At 45.5% G+C, this 14,389-nt stretch overlaps 1 protein-coding gene across 1 annotated transcript in view; it reads left to right on the top strand.

Annotated features, from left to right (window-relative positions):
- Positions 1-14,389, top strand: part of CACNG3 (calcium voltage-gated channel auxiliary subunit gamma 3) — a 110,775-nt gene that overhangs the window by 81,987 nt on the left and 14,399 nt on the right. Inside the window, exon 2 of the mRNA XM_025370489.1 lies at positions 12,625-12,708. Coding sequence (XP_025226274.1) covers positions 12,625-12,708 — 84 coding nt within the window. The remainder of the gene's footprint in view (positions 1-12,624; positions 12,709-14,389) is intronic.

The following is a 14,389-nucleotide window of genomic DNA, read 5'->3' as shown; positions in this document are numbered from 1 at the left end:
CCATCGAGTGGCTCTACTGATATCCTCTTCTTCCACTGGAGGGGGGACATCCTGGGGAAACCTGTCTCCACTCCCCATTAAGATCTCCCTTCAGGACTGCAAACTTGGAAAGATTGGGCCTTGGATGACAGTCTCACTTCCCCAGGCCTCTCTGCTCTGGATCCAGTATTTCTTGACTTGAAGTCAAACCCACTAAATTCAGAGCTGTCTTTCAATGACCCAGAAAGCTCTGTCTGGCCTTTGGCCAAAATTGGCATAGCAGGTTGGTCTAGGTCTATTCCCTCCCGAGAGTGGTGGTTCCTGGGGCTCCCTGCCTGAGTTAGCACTCTGTGGGAATACACACACACGCATACACCCACATGCACAGGTCGGCACATGTGTACCCATGTCTGGGTGAGGGCAGGATGAGGAAGACCATACCCTCCAGTTTTCCATTGGTTTCCTCTCACCCCCATGCCCAAAATAGAGATAATGATATTAATAGCTGCCCCCTGTTAACCCTCTTCCCAGTACTCGGCACTATGTTAGTGTTATTTAGAGGATTTTGCAAGAGCTCAGGGTCTAGGGTTAGGCAGACCTTGGTTTTATGACTCAGTTTCCTCTTCTATAAAAGTATTTATTGGACCAGGCACAGTGGCTCACACTTGTAATCTCAGCACTTTGGGAGGCTGAGGCAGGCGGATCACCTGAGGTCAAGAGTTCAAGACCAGCCTGGCCAACATAGTGAAACCCCGTCTGTACTAAAAATACAAAAATTAGCCGGGCGTGGTGGTGGGCACCTGTAATCTCAGCTACTCAGGAGGCTGAGGCACGAGAATCGCTTGAACCTGGGAGGCAGAAGTTGCAGTGAGCCAAGATCGCACCACTGCACTGCATCCTGGGTGATAGAGCGAGACTCCATCTCACATACATACATACATACATACATACATAAAATAAAATAAACATATTTATTGAATTGACATCCACATACATAACACTTCCCATGTGCTAAGCATTGCTCCAATGCACTTGACGAACGCTGACTCTTCTATTCCTATTGTTATTCTCAGCTTTCAAAGGAGAAAACTGAGGCACTTATAAGTTAAGCAACTTGCCGAGCTGGGATTCAAACCCGCTCATTCTGACTCCAAAATCCATGCTCCTTAGCCCATCCTGTGACCAACAACAGTGCCTGCTTCATGGGATTGTGGGGAATACCCAAAGAGCCCTTACCCAAGGCCTGGCAGAGCACATCTCAACAAACATGGATACTATGATGATTTCTTTTGAAACCCCCAACAGGCTGGGTGCAGTGGTTCATGCCTATAACCTCAGACTTTCAGAGGTCAAGGCAGGCAGATTACTTGAGGCCAGGAGTTGGAGACCAGCCTAGCCAGCATGGTGAAACCTTGTCTCTACTAAAAATACAAAAAATATTTTTTTAAAAAAAATCTGCCTGCCTCGGCCTCCCAAACTGCTGGGACAACAGGCGTGAGCCACTGTGCCCGGCCCAATACATAATTTTATAGAAGGGAAAACTGAGTCATAAAACCAAGGTCTGTCTAACCCTAGGCCCTGAACTCTTGCAATTTTAGTGGCATGCACCTGTAGTCCCAGCTACTTGGGAGGCAGAGGCAGGAGAATCGCTTGACCCTGGGAGGCAGAGGTTGCAGTGAGCCGAGATTGCACCACTGCACTCCAGCCTAGGCAACAGAGTGACACTCTGTCTCCAAAAAAAAAAAAAAAAAAAAAAAAACAGAGAAAGAAACCGCAGCAATCTGGAGATCATTGGCTTTTTTTTTTTTTTTTTTTTTTTTTGAGATGGATTCTCGCTCTGTCTCCCAGGCTGAGTGCAGTGGCCTGATCTTGGCTCACTGCAAGCTCTGCTTCCCAGGTTCATACCATTCTCCCACCTCAGCCTCCTGAGTAGCAGGGACTACAGGCACCCACCTCCACACTCAGCTAATTTTGTTTTTGTATTTTTGTAGAGACGGGGTTTCACGGTGTTAGCCAGGATGGTCTTGATCTCCTGACCTCGTGATCCACCTGCCTCAGCCTCCCAAAGTGCTGGGATTACAGGCGTGAGCCACCGCGCCTGGCCAATCATTAACATTTTCTAACCGAGGAGATCAAGTCCAGGCACTTGATCTCATACCTATAATCCTAGTACTTTGGGATGCCAAGGTGGCAGGATAGTGTAAGGCCAGGAATTCGAGACCAGCATGGGCAATATAGCAAGACCCCATCTCTACCTTGAAAAAATAAAATTAAAATTAAAAAAAGAAAAACTAAAATGAAGAGATCAAGGCCGAGGGGAAGAAAGTGTCTTAGTCCATTTGGGCTGCTATAACAAAGCACCATAGGATGGGTGGCTTGCAAATAACAGAAATTTGTTTCTCATGGTTCTAGAGGATGGAAGTCTGAGATCAGGGTGCCTGCATGGTGGGGTACTGGTGAGGGCCCTCTTCCGGGTTGCAGATGGCTGTCTTTTCACTGTGTCTCCACATGGCAGAAAGAGAACAAGAGAGCTCTCTGGAGTTTCTTTTATAAGGACACTAATCCCATTCATGAGGGCCCCACCCTCATGACCTAATCATGTCCCAGTGGACCCCACTCCTAATACCATCATCGTAGGCATTAGGATTTCCTTTGTCTTCCTCTGTCACCTAAGCTGGAGTGTAGTGGTGCAATCATAGCTCACTGCAGCCTCAATCTCCCAGATACAAGCGATCCTCCCACCTTGGCCTTCTGAGCATCTGGGACTCTAGGTGTGTGCCACCATGTCCAGTTAATTTCTAAACTTTTTGTAGAGAGGGGCCTTGCCATGTTGCTTAGACTACTCTTGAAATCCTAATGCATGCAGGGCATGGTAGCTCACACCTGTAATCCCAGCACTTTTGGAGGCCAAGGCAGGAGGATCTGTTGAGCCCAGGAGTTCAAGATAGGAATTTTGAGAGGAAGTGAGCATTCAGTCCATTACACAAGGCCATACAATTAGTAACTCAGTGGCTGGGCAAGGATTCAAACCGAAAGCTTGTGTTCCTACCAGTACACCACACTACCCCTCTAGAGGTCAGATAGGCACCTGCTGAAGAAGAGGCAGCCGATTTCTCCCCCAGATTGCAACCATATGACTTATTTATAAAAATCCACAGACAAGCAGCCTTATACCCCTTTGTGATTGCTGATGACCACTTCCCAGGATCAGGCTGGAGCCCACACTGCTGAGATCTGAAAGGAAATACTCAAAATGGGGACTCTGAGCCCCTATTCAGCTCAAATACCTGGGAAGCACCACTTTCCCCAGCAATAGACAAATAGGGCTTTAAGAGTTAAACATACAGGTTATGTGTGGTGGCTCACGTCTGTAACCCCAGCTCTTAGGGAGGCAGAGACGGGAGGATAGCTTGAGCCCAAGAGTTTGAGACCTGCCTGGGCAATGTAGTGAGACCCCATATTTAATAATAATAATAATAATTTTTAAATTAAAAAAGAATTAAAATTAAAAACATCCCATTTCTAGATTCCCTCCCCATTCCTGCATGTTTAGAAGCCACCCAGAACCAGGTCAGTTCCTTCAGTTACCCCAAATCTGGTGGCCTCAAGGTTACTCCTTACCCTAAGAAAGAGCTGGGACTGACCTTGGTCCATGTCCATGTGCAACTCAACCTCCTAGATTTTCCAGAGATCCCAGTGCTGAAGGGACAGCTAGAAGGGCAGCTGATGGACACAGTCATCCCAGTGCTGAAAAGACAGCTGAAAGGGCAGCTGATGGACCCAGTGAAACCACTGCAATATGCCCTCTTTTTTCCTACTAGCCTCTCTTCCATTCCTCAAACTCACCAAGTACACTCCCACCCCAGGGTCTTTGCATTTCCATTTCCTTCTGCCTGGAAAGTTCTTTCCTGGACTCTTCATATAACTGGCTCCTTTTTTTCAGGTCTGAGCTCATGTCCCTTCTGCAACAACCCTATCCAGTGTTGCCCTCCACTTGCCCCCACCCCATGAAGAGTTGCTATCACATCATTCTGTTTTGTATCTTTCTTGGTTTTTTGTTTTTTATTCTTTATTTTTTGAGACAGAGTCTTGCTCTGTCACCCAGGCTGGAGTGCAGTGGCAAGATCTCGGCTCACTGCAACCTCCACCTCCTGGGTTCAAGTTATTCTCCTGCCTCAGCCTTCCAAGTGGCTGGGATTACAGGCACGCAACATCATGCCCAGCTAATTTTTTTTTTTTTTTTTTTTTTAAAGTAGAGACAGGGTTTTGCCAAGTTGGTCAGGCTGGTCTCGAACTCTTAATCTCAAGTGATCTGCCTGCCTCAGCCTCCCAAAGTGCTAGGATCACAGGCATGAGCCACCGTGCCCAGCCCCAGTGTTTTGTATCTTTCAAAGCTCGGATATATTGTCTATAGTCTCTCTCCTCAATGAGAATGCAAGTTCCGAGGATCAAGACCGTCTCTGTCTTGGGCATTAGGGAATCCCTAGGACCTAAAATCAATCTTCATAACCCAGTTCTCACACTTACCTTCCCCGGTTCCCATCACCCCTCTCCTCTCACCTGTACCCACTGGATCTGTCCTCCAGACCATTCATCCTCTAAACACCTTGAGCTACTTTGAGTTCCCAAATGAGTTTTTCTCTTGTTCATTCTCTCATCATCGCACATGCTATTCCCTCTGCTTCGAGAAACACACCTCCCTTCCTCTGATTAACTTCTAATTAACCTTCAGCTCTCAGCTTAGACATAATTTCACTCCACGTGCAGTTAACAAAAAATTATTCTGCTGAGTTATCAGGTGAGAGAATTTTTGGTGGTGGAGAAAGCACGTTTAATCCCTTCCATACTGTTTTAATTCTCTACGTACATCTATTCTTTTTAATTTAAAAGGGATTAACCGAATAAAGGGTAATGGACTGTTTCTTGTTTTCTTTGTATTATTTCTCGGTATTGAAAAAATATCCTAGTAAATGTGATTTTAAAATGCCAGTACCACAATGACTTAATTATTACAGCTTTATTGTATGGCTTAGTATCGTGTAAGAAACCACCTCACTGAGCTCTTTCATTCATTCTACTATGTTTTTTTCAGCTAATTGCCTTCAGCTGCTTCTTCCTTTTTTTTTTTTTTGAGATGGAGTCTCGCTGTCTCACTCAGGCTGGAGTGCGGTGGTGCCACCTCAGCTCACTGCAGTCTACGCCTCCCAGGTTAGAGAGATTCTCCTGCTTCAGCACCCCGAGTAGCGGGGACTATAGGTGCCCACCACCACGCCTAGCTGATTTTTGTATTTTTAGTAGAGACAGGGTTTCACCATGCTGGCCAGGCTGGCCTCGAACTCCAGACCTCAGGTGATCCACCCGCCTCAGCCTCCCAAAGTGCTAGAATTACAGGCGTGAGCCCCTGCGCCCGGCCTACTTTCAGTTTCTTAAGTAGGTTAATTCTATGACCTGGGGAAATTGTAATTTTATTCCTTTTTTTTGTTTTTTCTGTTGCTTGTAACTCTTAATTCTGTTTTATTCCTTCTTGTGCTAGAATGTATAGAACCATAACAAATAATTGAGGCAATGGTGAGCATTCTTATCTCAGTGCTGATTTCAGTAGGAAAATTTCTAGGGTTTAACCTTTAAGAAAAAGTGTCAGAAGTTACAGCTAGAGGGGAGGAATGTGTTCTAATGTCCTGTAGCACTGTAGGGTGAATATGGTTAGCAATAACTTAGTGTGGCCAGGCGTGGTGGTTCACACCTGTAATCCCAGCTCTTTGGGAGGCCTAGGTGGGAGGATTGCTTGAGTCCAGGAGTTCAAGATCTGCCTGAGCAACATGGCAAGACCCCCATCTCTACAAAAAATACAAAAGTTAGCTGGGTGTGGTGGTGCACACCTGTAGTCCCAGCTACATGGGAGGCTGAGGTGGGAGGATCACTTGAACCCAGGAATTCAAGATCAGCCTGGTCAACATGATGAGACCCCATCTCTACAAAAAATATAAAAATTAGCCTAGGTGTGGTGGTGCATACCTGTAGATCCAGCTACAGGAGGCTGAGGTAGGAGGGTCACTAGAGCCCAAACTGTTGAGACTGCAGCGAGCCATAAGCATGACACTGCTCTCCAGACTGGGCAATAGAGTGAGACCCCCATCTCAAAATAAATAAATAAATAAAATAATTTAGTGTATCTTTTCCAAAAGCTAAAAGAGATAGATTTGGCAACTATCTTGATTTGATCATTATTCATTATATACACGTATCAAAGTATCACTCTGTATCCCATAAATATGTACGATTGTTACATGTCAACTAAAAAGGAGCAGAAAAACAAAAAAAGTATCCACTTAAGGACAGCACCCCTCCTCATGTGAAGGAAGTACTTTTCCATTGTCTGAACCAGAGACAAACCATTGGTACGATCTTCTTTCCCCAGGATGAAGCTGTGGCCACCAAAAAGCTGGTCTCTGCAACTGTACTTCATACAGCACCTCCGGAAATCTCTTTTGGCTCTGTCTTTCACTCCAAACCTCTTCCCGGGTCCTGGGGTCTATGAATTCTCAGGGCCGAGCTCTCACACATGCCCTTCGCTGGGCTCCTGTCCTCCCTCACCTGTAACCACCGGATCCGGCCCCCAAACCAAACGCCATTGATCCTCTTCCTCCTTTAGCTTCTACTTCTCTCTACTCCAATGCCTGAGCTTAAAGCTGTGCCAGGACAGTGCTCCTCTCTGCATCCTGACTTCATCCTTACAGTCTACATGTCTTCACCATTTTTCTTGGTTCCATCTTCTGCAGTGGGTGGGCAAGTCCAATCTCATTCTACTTTTCTCAGATTTACTGATATGGGAAGATACTCCTAAGAAAATATAAGTGAGAAGAACAGCACGATCCCAGTTTTGTAAAGCCATTTGTATGCGAAAGCACAGGGGGAAAAGAGCCTGGAAGGAAATATACAAAAATGCTAAATAGTGGTTATTTCTGGGAGCCAGCAATATGCTACTTACATGAATGTCCAAGCTCCCTTTGTGATGCATGTATGACATGGGGTGCCAGCAGATTCATTTTCAGTGTGGAGTCTTCCTTGGGGAAAATTCTTGATTCCTTTTCCTTCTGTATTGCTTCTTAAAATCTCACCATGGCACCAATGTGTCTCTTGTGATCCTAAAATACCTACCAAAACCAACGGTAATAATAGCTGTAATATATCAAGTTCCTACCATACTCCAGGAACTGAACTAAGTGCTTTATGTCATTGCCTAATTAAAAGATTTGTGTGTAAAGTGCTGAGAACAGCAACTGGCGTAATAACTGCTATTACTGCCTCAACTGATTCTCATGGCAACTCCATGAAGTTACTATCATTATCTTCATTCTGTAGAAGAAGCAACTGAGGTTTGAAGAGGTAATTTGCCATAGGTACCACAACTAGTAAGTGGCTGAGTCAGGATTCATGCCCACGTGGGACACCAAAGACTGGGCTCCTACTAAATACGTTTGGTTCAGGGGTTGCAAACTCGAAAATCTACAGGGCCAGGCAAGAATATAGAGCTAGGTGGGGACTTTGGCCAACTGGAGAGCTTACACCCAGTCTAAAGAGGGCTGCTGATGTCAGCTACGTCATCCAGGGATTCATTACTCCCGCATGGAAATGTGAGACAGAGGTCCCCGTTTTTGAAGAGAAACTGCAAATCAGTTTTTAATGTGAAATATTCAGAATTTTAAATTGCAGCAGCATAGGCCAGGGGCGGTGGCTCACGCCTGTCCTCCCAGCACTTTGGGAGACGGAGGCAGGCAGATTACCTGAGGTCAAGAGTTCAAGACCAGCCTGGCCAACATGGTGAAACCCTGTCTCTACTAAAAATACAAAAATTAGCCGGGCGTGGTGGTGGGCGCCTGTAATCCCAGCTACTCAGGAGGTTGAGGCAGGAGAATCACTTGAACCCAGGAGGTGGAGATTGCAGTAAGCTGAGATCGCACCACTGCACTCCAGCCTGGGTGACAGAGCAGGACTCCATCTCAAAATAAAATAAAATAAAATAAAATAAAATAAAATAAAATGCAGAAGCTTAATTTTTAAAAATAAAATATGCAAAAGAGTATTGCAGGTAAAACAAACACACACAGATAAAACCACAAAATGAAACAGTCTGCAACCCAGATTTGCCCCAGAAGCCAGTATTATCTACTTTAGAAACACCAGTCTAGATTATGTCTTCTATCCCAGGAAGGCCCAAACTCCCCTTTGCTTTCCATTTTTTCCTTCTTGGGACAGAAATCTTTAAACCAGGGACCAGCAAAATTGTTCTTAAAGCGCCAAAGAGTAAATATTTTCAGCTTTGCTGTCTCTGTGGCAAATACTGAACTCTGTGATAGTGGCATCAACATGTTTTATTCTCTTTAGTTCTCAAAATGGCTTCATGAGGAGCCTAATGTTATAATCAGGAAATTGAAGCAATATAAACAAATGGGCATGATTGTTTTTCAATAAAACTTTATTTTCTGAGGCTGAAATCTGAATTTCACATTTTTTTACAGGTCACAAATAATATTCTTCTTTCGATTTTTTTTTCAACCATCTAAATATGCAAAAACTATTCTTAGCTCATGGGCCATACAAACATGGATAGTAGTAAGCTGCTTTAGAACATTAAAAACCGGTGACTGCAGGCCAGGCACAGTGGCTCATGCCTGTAATCCCAGCACTTTAGGAGGCTGAGGCAGGTGGATCAGCTGAGGCCAGGAGTTCAAGACCAGCCTGGACAACATGGCAAAACGCTGTCTCTACTAAAAATGTAAAATTAGCTGGGCATAGTGGCACATGCCTGTAGTCCCAGATACTCGGGAGGCTGAGGCAGGAGAGTCACTTGAACTGGGGAGGTGGAGGTTGCAGCGAGCTGAAATTACACCACTGCACTCCAGCCTCAGTGACAAGAGCGAAACTCTGCCTAAAAGACAAACAAACAACAACAACAACAAAACTAGTGACTGTGTCTCCAGGAGTTACTGGTATTTGCTGGTTCTAAGTCTTAGTCTCAAGCTGCCTGAAGCCACCATGAATAGGCCCATTTTGCAAGCAGATGCCCACACGTATGTAGTTCCTAATTCCCTCAATAATTTTGACTGGTCTGTATTTAGTAGTGTTCCCATTCCATCTTCACCTGAACACTTTCTTCCTTTGAAATCTTTCGTGGAATTCAAGTATGGAAAACAGCAAATAACGAGGAGTATGAAAATCAACTAACAATGGACGGTGTCACTCTACCAACACCCCTCCCCTGCCCAGGCGCCCCTGGCACATGCCATGGGGAAGCATAGTTAATGGAGAAGCTACTGGTCCAGTTCATTGCCAACAACAATAGTAGGGGGTGGGCTACAAAATGATCATGAAGCCGCCAGGCAAAGAACTTAGCTCACAACACTGAGACTTGTTGAAGAGAGTGCAATTCATAATAATAGTTAGGAACTTTATCTCTGGGGTCAGCTAGTAAATGTCTAACTGTGTCCTTGAGTTAATCAGTGACTTGGCTAAGCTTCAATTTCCTCCTTGTATTAATAACCTTGCCTCATTATAACATTAGGCACCTCAGGCCCGGCACGGTGGCTCACGCCTATAATCCCAGAACTTTGGGAGGCCAAGATGGGCAGATCACAAGGTCAGGAGATTGAGACCATCCTGGCTAACACGGTGAAACCCCCGTCTCTACTAAAAATACAAAAACAAAATTAGCTGGACGTGGTAGTGAGCGCCTGTAGTCCCAGCTACTTGGGAGGCTAAGGTAGGAGAATGGCGTGAACCCGGGAGGCAGAGCTTGCAGTGAGCCGAGATCATGCCACTGTACTCCAGCCTGGGCGACAGAGCGAGACTCTGTCTCAAAAAAAACCAAAAAATAAAAAAATAAAAAATAACATTAGGCACCTTGTAAAGTCATTTAGATAGCTAAAGAGGATAAAACACGTGAATGTGGCTGGGCACAGTGACTCCCACCTGTAATCCCAGCACTTTGGGAGGCTGAGGTGGGTGGTTCACCTGAGGTCAGGGGTTCAAGACCAGCCTGGCCAACATGGTGAAACCACGTTTCTACCAAAATACAAAAATTAGCCAGGCGTGGTGGCAGACGCCTGTAACCCCAACTACTTGAGAGGCTGAGGCACAAGAATTGCTTGAACCTGGGAGGAGGAGGTTGCATCAAGTTGAGATCGTGCCACTGCACTCCAGCCTGGGCAATAGAGCGAGACTCAGTCTCAGGAAAAAAAAAAACATAAATGCTTAGAATGGCACCTGGTGTATAGTAGGTGCACACGTGTGTTACTTATTATGATTTCTTATCCAGTCAACTGGAAGGGGATGGGGCGTAAAACCAAACAGGAATATATAAATGAAACTCTAAACTATGAACAAGCATAAATAAGGTCTTTTTTTTTTCAATATCAGGGAAGAAATTATGGGTCTGTCTTTTTTCTAGGAATTTCCTTGAGTCTTCTTTCCTGAACCTCCTTCCTGGTTCTGAGTCTATTCTTTGCCTGGTAAGCAGAGAATCAGAACCAAGGAGATGTTCTACATATTCCAAGGCATTTATTGTGAAATGGCTCTGGCCTGGAGCCTACTTATAGAAGAAATTAAATATATGACACTCTTATTTTTATGAGATCATAAGAGACATCATGATAGTAGCCATAATAATAATGACTACTATTCATAGTGTAATGGTGAAACCACAGCCTTTGAAACCTGGCTCCAAAAATCAATTCCGTCACTCACCAGCTGTGACACCATCTCCTCTGTGATTTTCCATTGTCTCATTACCAAATGTTAATATTAATAGCCTCTACCTCCTGGGGTGGTAAACAGGGTACATGAGATAAGGGATATAAGGTTTCAGCTACGTGCCTGGCCAATCGGAAGCACTTAATAAGTGTCAGCCATTATTAAGACATGCCTAGAGCTTTGCAAAAATTATCTCATGTTCATGTATAGTCTTATTTCATCCTTACAATAATGGCTCTGAAATACCAAGGCAGCTCTGTCTGATTCTGAACCTTGTCCATTTTCCACGACATCGCGATGCCCGCCCGCCCCCACCAGCCCCGCCACATTCCACTCCAGCTACACAGACACGGAAAGGGACAAGAATGCATAATTTCTGGAAAATTTGTTTTCCTTTAAAAGAACTGGCAGAGCTATTAACTGCCCCCAGAGACTGGTTAACTGTCTAGTTAACCAATACCCAAAATTATGATTAAACATCCACACCTCGGCTGGGCAAGGTGGCTTACGCCTGTAATCCCAGCACTTTGGGAGGCCAAGGCGGGTAGATCACCTGAGGTCAGGAGTTCGCGACCAGTCTGGTCAACATGGTGAAACCCCATCTCTACTAAAAATACAAAAATTAGCCAGGTGTGGTGCCAGGTGCCTGTAATCCCAGCTACTCTGGAGGCTGAGGCAGGAGAATCTCTTGAACCTGGGAAGCAGAGGTTGCAGTAAGCTGAGATCGTGCCATTGCACTCCAACCTGGGCGACAAGAACAAAACTCTGTCTCAAATAAAACAAAACAAAACAAAACAAAAGTCAGCCAATGTGGACAAATGTTCAAGATGCACATTCAGCAAATCTGAGGCTCCTGAAGGGGTGAACCTCATAGCGAGGGACAGTGAGCTGTGATCCTTTGGGAGGGCAGAGAAGGAAAGGGAGGGTCCTGTGGTCAGATATGAACATCGCTGGGGGGAGAGGACTATTCTGGAATGCCTGGATTCAGCTCTTGGCTGGAATGCTGGTTCTATTTAGGTTGGTGCAAAAGTAATTGCACAATTGTATAAGGAGATCAAGATCATCCTGGCTAACATGGTGAAACCCCATCTCTAATTGCGCAATTACTTTTGCACCAACCTGAATAACTAAAGTAATTGCACAATTACTTCTGCATCAACCTAAATAACTACTTACCTGAGTGATTTGAAGAAAAATTCTTAAGCCCTGTTTCCTCATTGGTAAAATGAGCAGAAAAAAATGATGTACTTGAATTCTACCTGCTTTTACCTTCACTGACTGGAGGAGAGGGGAAAGATAAGATCATCCTCATAATTAGTGTTTATGTTTCATGGTGTTTTTGCCCTTGTAAAGTGGATCCCAACATCCTGCAAAATCTAAAAAGCAGCACATTTCCATCTCCCACTTGGTACTGTTTATCTTTGGCCTCCACTCATCTCTTTTTTGTGCCCTAAAGAAGCATGCTGTTGGTGACTGATCCCACTGGCTCATGACTGTAATCCTAGCACTTTGGGAGGCTGAGGCAGGAGGATCGCTTGTGGCCAGGAGTTTGAGGCCAGCCTGGGCAAGATAGTGAGACCTTTTGTTCTCACTGTCAAAAAATGTTTAATTAGCCAGGCATAGTGGCACACGCCTATAGTCCCAGCTACTTGGGAGGCTGGGGTGAGAGGATCACTTGAGCCCAAGAGTTCAAGACTGCAGTGAGCCATGATTGTACCACTGCACTCCAATCTGGGCCACAGAATGAGACCCTGTCTCTAATAAAAAATAAAGGTGCTCTTGGGCCTACCAGCCCAACAACCCTACCGCCCCCAACAGCCAGAGGTGAGGACCCAGGTTGGGCCCCCGGAGCTCTGTCTCCTCCCCCAGGCTCAGAACCCTTATCTGTTTCCACAGGGGCTTTCCGAGGTGTGTGCAAGAAAATCGATCACTTCCCTGAAGATGCTGACTACGAACAGGACACAGCTGAGTATCTCCTGCGTAAGTTTCCCGGCTTTTGGAGTCTCTCTGGGAGGAAGGGATGGGCCCCTGCCATCACCCAGCTGCCTCTGAGTTGGAGGTTCCTCAGCATCCATCCCTAGAGATGGACAAGTGCAAAGAAACCCCATGTGCCGGTACACACAGACATTCATGTGGTTCTGAGAGCTAAGCCCCTTTAGTTTCAGTGAATTAGAAACAGAAAGAAGAAGCAGGGAGTGGGGTGGGGAACTGTTCATGCCTGTATTCCCAGCACTCTGGGAGGCAGAGGCCAGAAAGGATCGCTTGAGCTCAGGAGGTCGAGATCAGCCTGGGCAATATAGCAGGACCCCATCTCTACAAAAAATTAAAAAATTAGCTGCTTGTGGTGGCACACACCTGTACTCCTAGCTACTCAGGAGGCTGAAGTGGGAGGATCATTGGAGCCCAGGGGATTGAGGCTGCAGTGAGCTATGATCATACCACTGCTATCCAGCCTGTGTGACTGAGTGAGAACCTGTCTCTGAAAAGAAAGAGGAGGAGAAAGAAAAGGAGAAAGAGAAAGAGAAAGAAAAAGAGAAAAAGAGAGGAAAAGAAAGAGAAGGGAGGAAGGCAGGAAGGGAAGGAGGGAGGGAGGGAGGGAGGGAGGGAGGAAGGAAAAGAGAACGAAAAGTAGGTGAGTCAAAACTGAAAAGCTCTTTTTAGTCAGTTTAGGAGAAAAATCTAAGGAACTTTCTCCAACTTGAATGCAGATTTTTACCTTCCCGGGAGGGGGACTGGAGGTGCTAATGGCAGAGTGCTAATGGGTGAGGTGAGATGCTAATGTGTGAGGTCCCAAGGGGCAACGCCTAGGAGAATAAATACAAACCCAAGTTCACCTCTCCTTTGACTTCCCTCCAGTTCCAGTCCTACTGGGATAGGGCCAATGTCTCTGTAGGATTTTTCCAAAGTCGGTAACCTGGATAGGACATGAACTGTCACAACTACAGTGTGTAGGAGCCAAGAGAGTGTGGTGGCTTGGAGCCAAGGCCTCTGGAATCTGGGCTTTGACCCTTGTTTGACTTTACTAGCTGGGCTGGACCTGGGACAAGTGGTTTTACCTCTCTAGTTCCTAACTTCCTTCATTTTTTTCTGAAATGGAGGTTATAATGCCATCCATCTGACAGGGTCATGAAAATTAAGTAAACTAACGCATATTACACTTAGCTTAGGGCCCAACACACAGTCAGGAGACAATATGCATTAGCTCCCATTTCTTGCATGGGATTAGCAATAGCAAAATTCACTGCAGAGATGAGCCTTCTATTGGTCGAGGCACAGAGAGAACCTGATTTGGGATTTCAGTGTAATTTCTTCAGCAAGTATGTGTGTTGAGTTCACTCAAAAGGATAATGAGGCCAAGTGCAATGGCTCACACCTGTAATCCCAGCACTTTAGGAGGCCAAGATGGGGGGATCACTTGAAGCCAGGAGTTCAAGACCAGTCTGGGCAACATAGCAAGTCACCAACTCTACATAATTTTTTTTTTTAATTATCCAGGCATGGTAGTGCACACCTTTAGTCCCAGCTACTCGGGAGGCTGAGGTGGGAGGATTGCTTTAGCCCAGGAAGCTGAGGCTGCAGTGAGCCATGATTGTGCCTTTGCACTAATCAATAATATTGATTAGTGATTGGCTATAGGGTGTGGAGGATAGTGTCAGATGCA

Source organism: Theropithecus gelada, chromosome 20, assembly GCF_003255815.1.
Source record: "Theropithecus gelada isolate Dixy chromosome 20, Tgel_1.0, whole genome shotgun sequence".
In the NCBI taxonomy this organism is placed as follows: Eukaryota; Metazoa; Chordata; class Mammalia; order Primates; family Cercopithecidae; genus Theropithecus; species Theropithecus gelada.
This window is presented reverse-complemented; position numbering and strand designations above follow the sequence as displayed.